The 15,562-nt window shown below is 38.5% G+C and overlaps 1 protein-coding gene across 3 annotated transcripts in view; it reads left to right on the top strand.

The window, feature by feature from the left end:
• The window catches only part of rasa3 (RAS p21 protein activator 3), a 37,210-nt gene that overhangs the window by 1,710 nt on the left and 19,938 nt on the right, over nucleotides 1-15,562 (top strand). For 2 of the 3 annotated variants that reach the window (XM_077624273.1, XM_077624264.1), the window contains exon 1: nucleotides 5,153-5,413. The exons of the other annotated variant lie outside the window; for it this stretch is intronic. In XM_077624273.1, the coding sequence (XP_077480399.1) occupies nucleotides 5,359-5,413 (55 nt within the window). In that variant the 5' untranslated portion in view covers nucleotides 5,153-5,358. Of the gene's footprint in view, nucleotides 1-5,152; nucleotides 5,414-15,562 lie in introns of those variants that run through there. 3 annotated transcript variants of the gene reach the window in all.

Below are 15,562 nucleotides of genomic sequence, written 5' to 3'. Positions count from 1 at the left end.
TGGTTAGCGCTTTGGCCTCACGGTCCTGGGTTCAAATCCAGGTCACGGGAGTTTGCATGTTCTCCTCGACCTTGCGTGGGTTTCCTCCGGGTACTCCGGTTTCCTCCCACATTCCAAAAACATGCATAGTAGGCTGATTGGACAATTGCCCCTAGGTATGGGTGTGAGTGTGCTTGGTTGTCCGTCTCCTTCTGCCCTGCGATCGGCCGGCCACCGTGGGTGTCCCCCCGCCTCTGGCCCGGAGTCAGCTGGGATAGGCTCCAGCACCCCCTGTGACCCTAATGAGAATAAAGCGGTTCAGAAAATGAGATGAGATGAGAGACGTTCTTTTCATCACCTGTGAAACAATTATACTACAATAACTATACCTTTTACTTGTATCCTTGTTGATAAAAAGTTTCAGCAAAAAGTGCACACAATATTTCACTCACAGGCTTGTGGTCTACCACAGGGCGTAGTCACAACTGGAAAACTGAAATAAAATGTGGTTTGATGCATTATTTCCCTATATAAGAGAGCATGCATCTTCGATGCAACAGGATGTGGCTATGTTGTTAAACCTTCACACATACTGTTTGGTTCCAATTTGGTCTTTTCGGCTGACATAAGCACAAGCTTTGTGGTTTAGTTCCCACTTAATGACCAGTTTGCTGGGACAGGCTCCAGCTCACCTGCGACCCTTGACAGGGCATAGAAAATTCCTGGATCAACACAATCTGGCTAATGATATTTTTTTTAAACATCAATGATAATACCAGTATTATTGTTGTCATACATTGGTTGCTCACTTTTTTATGGAGTGTGTAATTTCTGATGACAGGCATATCTAACAGGCTAAAAGGGATGCTTGTGAATTTCCTTTAAGATTTTCTGAAGAAGTCGCTGCTAATATCAATACTGAAGCAAACTTTCATTTCTGATGAAGGGAAAGTCCTACTTCACTTTACCACACATCTCTGATTTGGCAGTCTGAGTTTATATGCTCTGCAGTAGTGCCGGGTTATTTTGAGAATGGTTGCCATTATGGTCTCGTAGGCGTGGCCCAAAAGGCTCAAGTACAAGTTGATAATAGCATTGCCTGGGCCTTCCACCTGAATGGATCTTAAATCCCTCTTTGACATACCTCCCACAACTCAAGACAACCCTTTAGTCCCAATCTCAGGGTCAACAGGTATAGTGGACCAATATCTAGTCAGGGCTCATCACGTTCTATACTACTGAATACTTTATTGAAGTTGATACAGCACAGGATATTTTGAAAGCCGCCAATTGCAAGTAGGAACGTGCCATTTAAGGAAATTTAGTGAGTCCACGATTCATAATATTATCAAAAGATTTAAGGAATCTGAAGAAACATTTGCATGTAATCAGAAAGAACACAACCAGCAATGAATCCCAATAAATTACACGACTTAATGCTAAATCTGGCAGCACAGCATTAAAAAAAACACTGACAAAATTGTTTAAAGGATACTGGCACAATGGCTAAGAATCTCCTCAAAAAAAATTATCAGTTAATACAGCTCATCACTATATCCACAAATGCAAGTTAACTCTCGACTATGCAACCATCACTGATGTTATGGTTGGTGTTGGTGCCCATGACAAGGTTGATTTGCACGGGGTCCATTCAATCTTAACAAGCATATAGCTTTTGGAGCAATATATGATGACATCCAAGAAATGACTTTTTCAAGGATGCCACTGCTTATTTAAGAAAGACAATCTCAAGCGTCACATCAAAAGACTGTGAATACTAGTTTGTCCTGCCAGAAAAGCAAGCCTGAATCCCTATTTAAAATGTGTGCCACTTTGTGACGCAAAAAATACAAAATGGGAGCCCCAAACTAAAAGGAAAGGTGATGTAACCCAATGGTAAATGTTCCCAGGCATCAAATTCAAAATGAATATTAGCAAATAAAATATTTTTTATTTCTTTGAACATGAAAAACCTTAATTTTGGAGTTAATTCAGTTAAATGTAGCGTCTGTTGGGAATGATGATTGTATCCATTTTCATTCATGGTACACACTGTCCCAGCATCAGTGATTATATTCATATATTTTGTTAGTGGCTTCATATGGATATGGAAATAACTTTTCCCAGTATTACAAATGGAAAGGCTTCTGTGGAAACACACACTAAAAAAAATGATTTTTTTTCATTACGCATCCTTAGAAATGTCCCTCAAAATTGATTCAATGCAGTTTTAAATAGATTTGCTGTTTAGAAAACGCCAGCAATCGATTTGATCGAGATAGCAATCAGATGCAATCCACTCACTTATTGATGCAGGAAACATTCATTGCCAAAGCTCAACGATGGGTTAAATTCAAGTATGCGGGCATGGTGACCAACCTTGCCAACGGCTAAAATTACACTTTCTGAAAAGCACATAATTATGGGCTGCTCCATGTCTATGTAATTTAGCCATCAACATGATTCTGCATTGTAAAGGGTGTGATTAAAGCCTAGCCATGTGCCCCCACCCTCACCCACCCAAACCAAGTATTCTGTCAGGAAAATACATTTGACTTACATTGTATGTATATATATATATATATATATATATATATATATATATATATATATATATATATATATATATATATATATATATATATATATATATATATATATATATATATATATATATATATATATATATATATATATATATATATATAGTATATACTAATGATAAGGCACTTTACCCATTGGTAACTTGGGTAAGTATGGAGTGTAGCAGATACTCCACTAATGCTACTACTAGTGATAATATGTGGCCGAACAATACAAATTTCAATGCAAACCTTTGGCTTAAAGTTATACTTGTAAAATCAAAAAATATTCAATATTTTGAAAAAGATGATTCCCTGTACGACCCCTCACAGGACAAATCGAAGGTGCAGTAGTAATGGTTAGCATTCTCACCTCCAATGAGAAAGATTGTTGGTTGGAATCAGTCAGGTTGAAAGCTTTTACTTTGGTAAATAAGTCACTTCCTCAATCACTCACAAAAAATGAATAAGATGTCATTTTGCAAACATTCATACTAAACGGCGACCATGCGCTGTCTATCACCTTATCTTTTTAGTAACATAGTGGAGATATTAGTGATTATATGGAAAGCAATTTGAGCATTTGTTCAATATCTTGGCTTCCAAGTCAAGGTCTGTATGACATCATTTTTGTTTGCACAGTTACTGTAAGCATGAACTAAAGCATGTTTTGAAAAATGCTAAAAGCGACTGACAGTAAGGCACTTCAGAAACATTTTAATTCCTTGGTATGGCATGTGAGGTCTTTGAACGAATGCTTTTAATCTCACTAATTAGGCAAAACTGCATTCAGATCGTGACAACTGCATGCTCCTGGTGGGAGAGGTTGCATAATTAAAATGTCACTAGTTAACAACTACAACATAATTTATTTAAGTTGAATAATAACCCACTAAGAGCTTCCCATCAGGGTTAATTGTCTAACTAAATGCGACAAATAGCTTCCTAATACTTGGAACTTAAATTGGGTATCAAAGGTATCAACTAAATGCTTAATCGACTTTTCATAGGATGGGACAGCTTTGAACTGATCCAGTGCAGGTCAAGATTGCTACAAACCACACTCTCCATTAACCCAGTCCTTGTTTAATAGTGGGGCACAACTTCCTGGGGGATTTAATGCTGAGGCAGGGGAGGCTTTTTTTAAAATTTTGTTTATTTATCTTTTGCCGTTTTAGAATCAATTTTAGCTGCACATCCACTGCTAGTGATGGCAGTGACGATGTCATTTTGAGGTGAAAATGTCAGTTACTTTTGTTGCAATGGATTTCAGTATCTACCATTTTGTTTCTGCTTAAGGAATGGAATCCTCATAGACGTCTACTTTTTATGTATATTTAATCATTCGTTCATTTTCTGAAACGCTTATCCTCACAAGGGTCACGGGGGGTGCTGGAGCCTATCCCAGCTAGTGTTAAACCAGCCTACATGCATGTTTTTGGAATGTGGAAAGAAACCGGAGTACCCGGAGAAAACCCTCGCAAGCCCGGGGACAACATGCAAGCACCACACAGTGAGGACCAACCTGCGAACAAACCCATGCCGCTTATTATTTTATTTTGAAATTGTTATTTTGGTATGCTGGGATATATCAAAGGGTTTCGATACCTGAAAATACCTACATACCTAGGAATTCGTAAATAGAGGTACGACTGTGTATATTATTTTCTTGATTACACACATACCCAAATTTAATACAGACTGTTGAGTGCGTTTGCCTCGCCTGATACAATGATAGTGTTTCTATGTCCGAATTTCAATAGCAGATCCCATGAACCTATAAGAGTTTCCCGTATTTTACATGTTTTTTGATCATTTCAAATTGTGTATGCCGTATAACAACTTTTATACGGGATTTTATTCAAGTACGATTTTTGTAAAACCGATCTCGTTTTCCCCATTCCGGGTCTAATCCGGATCGTCTCAGTCACTGGTAGCAAACAAAAACGCCATTGTCAACTGGTAATATTGTCATGCTGTAAGGGCGATATGCGCCATTCCCCTTTCACACGACCACCTTTTCACTATATAAATATAGCGCGTCAGCAAGCAATGTACCAAGACAGTCAAGCTGTCAGCGTCATACTACGACATCTACAGAATCTTGAATTTAGTGCATACTGATTGGGCACGCCGTCCACTTTGGAGAACATTTTAGACTTTAAGTGCGCCCTATGTGAGTAAATAGGTGCCGCGTTGCGTTTATACGTTTATACTTTTTATATCTTAATAAGGGGAATTGCAATCATTAATAAGCCGCATACCTGTCAACCTCTGCCGATAACTGCCCTTATAAATGATTATGATTCCCCTTACAAACCCCCCAAAAACCTTACAAACACCGTACGAGTCGTACGGTGTTTGTAAGGTTTTTGGGGGGTTTGTAAGGGGAATCATAATCATTTATGAGGGCAGTTATCGGCAGAGGTTGACAGGTATGATAAGGGTAGCAATTGGCCGAGGTTGACAGGTATGCTATTCCAATGTGCAGGGTTGTTATAACTGTCCACTGACTGCCCTTCCATCGCTACCCCTATGTGGGCGGGGCTCAAGGATGCCACGCCCCCGCCGCCTCCGCCGCTGCTGCGGCTGCTGCGTGACGGACCCGTAGCGGTCCTCCTTGTTCTCTCACTCAGTCAACGACACAGTGCTCGATTTGGGAGAGCGATAGCTGCTATGTTTGCATAGATGTGCAAAACCTCTGGAATATCCCATTGCTGGAGAGGCTGCGAGCGACCAGCGTGGAGGAACGACACTGTTCTTTACCGGCTAGAAGGAACTCAAAGACGGCCAGAGCATGGCGGTAGAAGAAGAAGGTCTGCGGGTTTTTCAGAGCGTTAAAATAAAAATAGGTAAGAGGGGGGGAGAGGAAAGATTCCCTACCCCCAATCGGAGCGCTTCGATAGATGGCTCCTTATTAATGGGCCAGACAGGCACCGAGGGCTGGAGGCGCGGGGCAGATCTGTCTTGTTAGTGTTATTCTAATTCAAATCGCATGCGTTTCTGTGTAGAAACTGTACAAGAAACGACCATGCGCTGGAAAAAATAGTTATAAACAGCCCTGTCTGGGTACTGTGGGAATCTAGCAGCTGGCTGGCGCACAGGATTCATCTCGTGTACCGTTGCAATGCCTGCATTTACATGCTTATTACATTTTTCCACATTACGTTTAATCGTTCAATGGTCATTGTAGCGATCTCCATTCCTACACATCCACCACAATCTAGTCATTGATTGTTGGGGCTGTGTGCTATATTTAGATGTCTCCAGTGGATATCCTGGTTTCCAAGAGACATGTAAGTGCATGCACCGTATTTGTTATGAATGAAGCCATTAATGGTGAATGCATCAAGAGTGAAAGCTCAGTTAGAGCTTTCTTGACCCCTTTTAGAAACCATCATTCCACCACATGAAGCATATTTGCCCCATGACTACATGTGGATCGCAAAGCTGTGTATAATAGGTTATAATCGATAATAACAGTATAATTAGGAATATATACTGTCTTCTCTAATACAAGTCTGTAAACAAACTTGTGTTTTTAAATATAATGATTAATATATTAATTTCCAATGCATTAATACGTTTGCTGTTTTACTAAATAAGTTGAAATTACTAGTGAAAGCCTACCCACCTCATATTTATTGTGATTATCATGTTTCAAATAGTAAATAACCCACAAACCTTTAATGTTGCTTTTTTGCTTGAAAAACATTCAAATTATTTTAATAAAATCCACCCTGCGATTTACATGGGTAATTCATGTGCGTTATATATTAAATGTTACTTGGCAGGGATGCTTTGATTTATTTTTTTGTGGTCTTTTCAAATGTATTCAACAGCACACTCATTTCCTGTGTGTGCTCTAATTGTTATTCCTGGTCAATAAGGAACAATCTCGCTGACATCTGGCACCCTATCTATTCTGGCTGTGCTCTTCGGATTGTTTTGTTTTCAAACGTGCGACAGAAGGAAGGAACAATACATATAAAAAAAAATTAAATCATGACATGCACCCTTACACATACAGACGCACAAACACAGATACAGCAGAAACAGTTAAATGGATATTAGACAGCACTTGTGAAATGCATTCTTTTCTATGTGAGAAACACAACATTGATCATCAAGTATGCATTGATGGGTGCATGTCTTTATTTTGATGGAATGCTGCTTGGATAATCTCCTTCAATTATTTCTGTCAGAAAAATAGATTACCATTATGACTTAATATTTACAACTTTTTAATGGCAATTTCTTGTTATTCCAATCTCAGGCTCTGTTAGATCCACCTGTAATATCATGCTCTGATGACAGCAGAGTTTATCCAACATAATCCATACCTGTCAACCTCAGCCAATTACTCCCCTTATTAATGATTGCAATTCCCCTTATTAAGATATTTAAAAAAGGCCCATATGCAACGCGGCACATATTTACTCACTTAGGGTGCACTTAAAAGTCTAAAATGTTCTCCAAAGTGGGCAGGGTGCCCAATCAGTATGTACTAAATTCAAGATTCTGTAGATGTCGCTGTATGGCGCTGACAGCTTGACTGTCTGGGTACATTGCTTGCTGACTCGCTATTTATTTATATAGTGAAGAGGCGGGCGTGTGTAAGAGGAATGTGCATATCATGCTTAAAGCATGACAATATTAGCAGTCGACGATGACGTCTTCGTCTGCTACAAGTGACCGAGACGAACCGGATTAGAGGCGAAATGGGTAAAACGAGATCGGTTTTACAAAAAAACGTACTTGAAAAAAATCCCGTACAAAAGTTGTTATACAGTGCACACAATTTGAAATGATAAAAAAAACAAAATACGGGAAAAACTTATAAGTTGACAGGTATGCATAATTAGCCGTCATGTTGTGTGATGCTTACCGGGCTGTGTAGCCCTTGCATCACGCCGTTTGGTCTTTTTGACATTTATTCAGACGATGACTCAAGACTTGGACATGTTTGTTTAGGAGGCAATTCACTATTGGGACATTCTGTCAGATGATGACTCCCCCAAGTTTACTGGAGGAACACATGACTTTTGAAAACTAAGCAAGGATAGTGGGAGTGGGAGTCCATACTGTCTGTGAAACAGGAAACAGGAAACTACCCCCCAATTCACTTCCTGATTGGCTGCACTAGACTACAGAAGAATTGTGTTTTTTCCTGCATGGCATCAACTAATAGGTTGCAGATGTGGTGGGACACAGAGTGACATACAGGAGTGGGCTGCATTTTGTCTGTCAGTGCTTCGACATGGAGTGGAATTCTCAGTGGCATAGCTGGAGGTGAAACTTTGCACTAATTAACTATAACACATGCATTTGACTTCTCTTTTCTATAACAGTTTGACAATTGAAAGACAAGAGAGCTTTGATGCATACTAGAAACTTGAATAACACTCAAACCAGTGCAGAAGCACTGTAAACTCAAATTAGTGAGGTTGTAATGGTTTTCTCTTTGCATTTTTGTGTTTGCCAGTCACGTGCTGGTTTAGATGAGTGGATTGCACCAGTTTTGGTTCTACATTTGGGGAAATAGTGAACTACATAGCACGGCTAAACCCAAAAAAGTAGACCTGCACTTTAAGGGTATTTTCTTTTTTATTAGCTTTTGTCTTGATTTGTTTTGTTTTGGTTCGTTTAGACAACCTATTCAAGGTGAAGTTTGTCTGATTTTCCCCTAGGGGACTGTTTGGTATAAATCAGTGGCTTGTATGTAGAATAGGTGACCAAGTAATTTGTAGTGACTGGACGGGAAATTGTAGATGGTGGGTCAAGGGTTCGAAGTTTCCTACTCACTTCTTCACACTTTTGTGTTGAGAGCAATTGTTGCCGTTCCAAGTTTTCAGTGCTTTGTGAGATGGAAAAAATCTATCATTATATCACTACATGGATATGGCATGATTTAATACATTTATTTATTTTAATTATTATTGGTTAAACATCGTGATCTGGTGGCTGAGGGGTTAGCGCGTCGACCTCACAGTTCTGAGATTGAAGGTTCAATCCAACGGTGGAGTTTGCATGTCCTCCCAGGGATTGCGTGGGTTTTCATCTGGGTACTTCAGTTTCCTTCTAGATTCTAAAAACATGCCTGGTAGGCTGGTTGAACACTCTAAATTGCCCATACGTATGACTGTGAATGTTGCCCAGGTCTAAGTAATGGAAATTAATCTGCTCCAGTGTGGCAAGACAATATTGATGTTTATAAATTTACAACTAAATTTATTGAGAGTATTTTGGTATTGCAAATGATTTTATTAAAAATATTATTGCATTAATTTGCTTTATTACTGGTCATTTTAGATGTTTCTTTAAAGCCATCTGGAAAAACAACTTTCAAGATGAAGAATCAAGAATCTGTCTCATCAGAAGATTGGTTTCCACGGAATCAACACTTTTTTGTTGTTGATTCCTTGGGAGACAAATACCCACTGGAGCATGCAGTTTGTCAGGAAAATAACTGCTGCAACACTGAATCTAAATAGTTGGCAAATCATTAAAATAAACAAAGTTTAAAAGTATTCAGGGTGGATTAAAATCAGGTGAAATAATGAGCGTAAACAGATGCTTACATTCAGTGTAAACCAGATACTATACATCTGACTTTGGCACAAATCCCCACAAATACCTATATTTTGATTGTAGAGCAGGATTAGGGTTAGATGCCCGATACAATTTAACAACTCTGTGTGTCATTAATCCAGTTGGTGCGTTTCAGTGCTGTTATTGTAATTGCATACAATCTTAACAGTTCAGGTTTCATTTGGTATTCTATGGAAACACAGCACAGTGGAAAAACTGGATGTTTTGGGCATGAAGAAGTAATGTGCTAAAAAATTGGAATTACAACCTTCCTAGTAGGAAAAAAAAGTATCTTTCTATCGACAGAAACCTTTCGACTCCCCTGCCCCACCCCCTACACAGCTGTCCAACAGAGGTTACCAAATCTCCCCCTGTTACGACTGAATAGGAGGCATGGAACAACTAATGAACGCTAGTGTAGAAGTCCGTCTCTCATTCATCGAAAGACTTGTATTTCAGTTATAATATCTTAATGTATTGAGCTGCTTTGTCCTAGAAAGCTAGTTATCTGGGAAGTGCAGAAGTTTAGTGTAAACATTTGTGTTGACTGTTTAGACACAGTCAGTGTTTCGGTTTTGCCAGCGGTAGCCTGCTGGAATAATCCGGGTCTGGTACAGCACCTCTTCATCAGTAATCTATTTGCACTGTGAAAACAGTACTTGGAATAGTGGGAAATTGCCACAGTAGGTCCAGCATGCACTTTCTGAAGGGGTAAACAAAGGGTTTGCGTTGCACTGCTCCATAGTGTTGCCCTTCAAATGCCCTATCAGAGAGGGAATCCCACCCTGGGGTGACCTCTAACTGTTCGCAGTGTCATAACAAGCATGATAGTGTCGTGAATAAGATGGAACTGTATCTCTCAAATATAACAAAAGGTTGCCCCAAACCTCATAGAACTTCCTCCACAGAAACTGATCTTGTGCTTTTGCAAACCATAGCATGTCTGCTTATCTGTATTCTGGCGATTTCCAAGATTTCACCATCTTCAACATCTTACTTTTTTAAAAGTCCCTATTTAGATGCCTAGAAAATAATTGAATACCCTTACATCCTCAGATTTAAACCCGCCCATATTTAGTGAATTTGCAGAAGATCTTTGCACAAGTATGTTTGAGTGCATGTTTGTGGTTGTGTATTTTTGTCTCACTGAACTTTTCCATTGAGTCTTACCAGATTGGTGTGAACATTAGCTGCTGCTAGCACGACATTGGAATGAGTTTGATCAGTAACCCAATGCTCTTTATTTTCGAAAAGACTATGGTGTGCTTTATGAGCAGTTATTAACTGTAAGTAAAAAAATCCAACACATTTGGCATATGTTTTGGATAAGGTTCCCATTGCTACTTAAAAGGGCTGAAAAACACAACATTTTCAATACATCAAACAAAGGCATAGTACATTGTAAGAGGTCCTGTTTAAAGCCAGACATTTTTAGCAAAATAGCAAGCAAGCGATCAAAGTTGCACTGTAAATTAGATGTATCGGGCCTGCATATTGTTATAATAAAGCACTCGATATTTTGTAAAAAAAAACCACACAGAACTTTTACTTCTGCCATTACAAATTAACATTAAATGGATATTCATGGGAACCATAATCATACGGTTCCCAACCAAATTATTGGTTTTAGAACTATGGTAGATTTGCAGTCGAATACTTTGCATGACTTGGAATGACACCGACATTAACGGAATGATTCTAGTGACGATATGAGAGGTAATACAGTCTTCTCAGTTTATCCATAACATTTCAAAACATTAACGGCTCTTCATAACCTCAACGTTGTTGGTGACTCTGTACCCTCTCTCATTGCTCTGGAATTCCTTTGTTGTAATTCTTGAGAATTGTGTCTTTCTTTGTGTAAATAAGACACGTCAGGGTGTCCTATGTTCAACAACAACAAAAAGAAAAAACGCTGGCAGCCAAGGTTTCACTTCACGGCTCGTTTGGAAAAGACATTACTGGGATTGTGTGACTATATAATTTTCTTAGCCCTGGAGTCACCTCAGGATTAAGTATCAACCAAGTGACTAAAGTCACTAATCCATGTTGGCTGATTTGTCGATTAACACTGCCAATAACTAACGTTTCAAACAACCTGTACTGTAGGAGATTTCAAAAAAGATTTAAAAAATATATATAAAATAGCAGAAAACACCAATGTCAAAATGATTGGAAAAAACACAAACAACATTAAACTGTAGGACACAAGGAAACTTTGGCCTAAATTGGTGAGCCTAAGCCACAAATTGGAGAACCTCATAGTGATTAGTCACGAATGTTGTGTGCCATTCTTGTTTTCCTTAAATAAACACCTTGAGTGTCTTTGCTTGCATGCGGATTCGAAGTAAGAGGATGTCAAGAAACCTTTAATAATAAAAAAGTTGCATGAGTGTAATTGTCACATCAAGAGTTCAGCGAAAGAACCAGTTAGACTCTCAGAATGGATGTTTCTACAAGACTTATACCATAGTGTCAGCATGGCAATATTCTTTGACATTAAGTAGTGAAATATAACCCAAAAAGTCAACCCGCCCACCAAAATCCAGCCATCCCTTTTGTTCTTCTTATTCGGGTCACAGGGTAGCAGGTTAAACCCAGACTTCCCTCTTCCCAACCATTCACTCCAGCTCCTCCAGGAGTATCCCATGGCATTCCGAGGCTAGTCTAAAGTATCTCCAGCGTGTGGGATGTCCCCGGGGCCTCCTCTTGGTGGGACATGCCTGGAACAACTATTATAACAGCTATATTGTAGAATCACTATGAGCAACATTTGGCCTTACTGATTGCAATGATTAAAAAAAATCTTATGTTTTGACATAATCTGGGTCTTAACTATTTTTTGTGTGTTTTTAGTTGCTTTCAAAATACATCTTGGATCCAGTTGAAATTCCTTTCTCCTCATCTCATTTCCTCTTGTAGAATTCTCCAATGCTAACTGCACTCCCCTCTTTCCTTTTTTCTCTTCGACAGTTGGTGTTCTCCCTAAGTCTTCTGCTAGTGATTTTCTCACATACAGTACATTTTCTCATTGTTTTCTTAAGCTCATGGCATGTTAGTTTGGTGAAAAGCAACTGAAAATATTCATGGCTGCATATTCTTGAGTGTGTTCACGTCCCCAGAGATTTGAATAAGTTCACCTTGCTGTCACTGTACATGCCACTGAGTGAGAAGATCAACAAAGCAACACATTTTGAAGCCTTTGCTCGAATCATTTGTGCTTTCAAGCGTCTAACATTCACCCCTTGCACTCTGTAGAACTCTAATTAGATGAAGCGATGACCTACAGTTTCAATTTTGCGGGTATTTCTGTTAGTTGTTTCTTTTTTCTGTCACGTGTGGTCTTCCTGTTCAATTTATACATAGCTTCCAAGAGAAGTCTCTTTTTTTCTCATACTAAGGCAATATATTCTCGAAGGACAGCAACACAGATGAGGTAGCTTTGGATGGTGACAGAAAAAAGCTGTTTTCTTTTCTTTCAGCTTGTTTTAAATATTGTGGAAAGAAAATGAATTTCAACCCCTTTAGAGAAAGAAAGGGTGGGGGTGATTTAAAAAAAAGATAAACAAGGTTTCATCTTATTTTTAACAGGAGATTGAAAACAAGGGAATGACATAAAAGCAACAATGCGAAAGGAGATTAGAAGGCAAAAAAAGAAAGGATGAGTTGATTGTTTTTTATAATGGTAGACAGTCAGATAGACCAGTCAAATGATTTTGAGTGAATAAAAAAATCCAAATAACATCGCTAGCATTGCTGCAAGTTGTATATACCAGGGGCGGCAAACACAGGGCTCTCGAGCCGCATGCGGCTTCTGGCCAAAATGAATGCAGCTCTTTGTTTCCTATCATATTTTGTATATACACACTCAAATTCATACGGGCCCATTAAAACAAATAAAAGGGGAAGAAAATGTGATGGTGAATAATATGGTTTTAATTGTGTGTTTTTGTGTGGCTGTCTGTTTTGGCAGGTCATTGCGTGGTGTATCTCTTTGACTCTCAAAAGTTGAAAATGTTTGCTCTTTGTATCTAACTTGTTCGCCACCCCCCATATATACCATATGAATCAATAAATATAATAAAGCACAGGGCCAAATATGCACTGAGTTTCAGGAAAGTGATAAAGTTGCTAAGCGTTTGAGACATAGACGTATTATTCTAGAAGAACAATTCTTGGAATGTGTTTAATGGTGTACTCATTCTCTGTGCTTTCACTTTGCTATTTTTGGTCCAAGTCATTAAACGCCAACAAAAAAAAAACAACTACCTGTAATTCCACAATGGTTTTGTTACAAAGCTAACCTTGATTCTGCTATGTGGTCAAGGCATATTTTGGGTCATGGATGAGAGGAAAACACATTTTGCAAGGTAGTAAATGGAAATGAGGAATTATTGCTAATGAAAAATGAATGTGAAAGGATAAACAAACAAAGAGGGAATTGGGTTTGAGGGATCTAATAAATGAAGAGAAAAAAGCCTACAAAGAAAATATGCCATACCGTCACTTAGCTGCCAAAGAAAAGCTTTGTTGGAATAAAATATTTTGTTTGCAGAGTGCGGCAGGACTCCCATTTTAGCACTCGGGTGTCTTTTTCATGAGTGAACGATTGTTGTTATGGTGTACTGTGATGTATGACGCAGCCCCCAGAGTGTCTCACATTGGCTTAGGTTGCATTGTAACAGACTCCTTTGGGAGTTCATCATCATACCTCCGTCCCTTTGCAGTTTGTATATTTTTTTCCGTTTTAGTTTTGGAACCTGATGTTGTTATGCTTCATTAGAAGGGGTGTACATTGGTGGTACGAAAGCATTCACCCTGCAGTTCGCATGTGCAGTGTTGTTCTTTGCTTCGGACGGTGATTGTGTAATCAAGTGGTAAGTTCGTCTGACTTAGGTGCAAGTTCAGCAACTGACAGGCGACTAGTTTAGTGTGCTGTCTGCTTTTCGACCCATGTCAGATGAGATAGGCTCCAGGAACCTGCGACCCTGAATAAGATAGGCGCGTTTGAAAATGGATACTCTTTGCCTTTCACCATTAATGAGATATCCATTAGGACAGTGTTTCCTAACAGTTTTGAGCTGTGGCACACTTTTTGTATTGAAAAGCTGAAAAGTCTTTCACTTTCGTTTTTTTTTTTCACACTGACCTTACGTCGCCAAAAGTCAGATCATGTGACGTAAAAATTACTTTATTCTCACAATTTTATGACTTTTTCTCCCAACATTACTTTAGTCTATTAATATTTTGCGAAAAGCAGTTCTGTAGTCACACAGACTTTACGTCGCCAAAAGTTAATGCCAGTGAAACCGAACAACTTCTGGTTCACATTAAATTAAAAATAAGCAACAGAACGACTTTAATCTTGAATATTACAATTTGAATCTTATAATATTACAATTTGAATCTTATAATATTACAATTTGAATCTTATAATATTACAATTTGAATCTTATAATATTACAATATGGACTTATTGTTCATGATATTTCAATATTAATCTCATAATATTAAAATTTTCTCTTGGAGTATTACAATGTATGACTTCTTGGCAGGTAATTGTCCACGCCATACCAGTGTGCTACGCAACTGACTCCCTTCGTCCCACGGGTGGTGAGCCCATCGACTAAGGGATGCACTCTGCCTGTTTTGCATTGCAGAAATGTGTTTTATTTATCATTTATGAAGAATATATTAGTTTCTGGTTTTGGTCTTCTACTGGGAATCTGGAGAATTCATCTTTGCAAATGTATTTGACACAGTTGCATGGCAATCTGACGAGGGGATAAATTTAAACCCATTTCATCCTAACAGTGTTAAGTATCTTTAAGTGATTCTTGACCAGTTTGATTAGTCACACATAGCTTCAAACTGTCACAGTGAGTGCAGAAGCAGTCAATATACTGCTACTCACTTGAAATACGAGTATGTTAATAAAATGTTCTGTAATATTCCCACTGGAAAAGCAATTGGAAGTGCAAAAATGATTTGATATCTAAAGTATGCATTTAGTGATAAACTAGTTCACAAATCAGGTCCTTTCACAGAGAGAATCTGTTCGCTGTTTTACAGCCTGTTATACAGGGTGAAATGTCCATTTTCTCCCCTTCCCCTGACGAGCAAAACATTGCAGTTTATTATAGTTCAGCAAATCCCCCAAGGATGAATTAAACTTTGCTGCCACTGTAAATAGTATAATTTTTGTTTAAAATTCAAAGTACACCTCTGCAAAGATTGTATCCTTGTTAAAACTAGAGAAAAGAGAAAAGAGTAGTGAACATAAATTAAGAATATATTACACATTTTAATTTTTTTTGTCTGTAACAAAAGAGACTAAATGTGCATCAATTCTTTTTGTTGCTTATGATTATTAAGGTCGTTGTACTGTTTATTGTTCACACCTTGGCTAA

This window comes from Stigmatopora argus, chromosome 2, assembly GCF_051989625.1.
Source record: "Stigmatopora argus isolate UIUO_Sarg chromosome 2, RoL_Sarg_1.0, whole genome shotgun sequence".
Classification (NCBI taxonomy): domain Eukaryota; kingdom Metazoa; phylum Chordata; class Actinopteri; order Syngnathiformes; family Syngnathidae; genus Stigmatopora; species Stigmatopora argus.
Note: the sequence above shows the minus strand (reverse complement) of the source record. Positions and strands in the feature narration are given on the sequence as shown.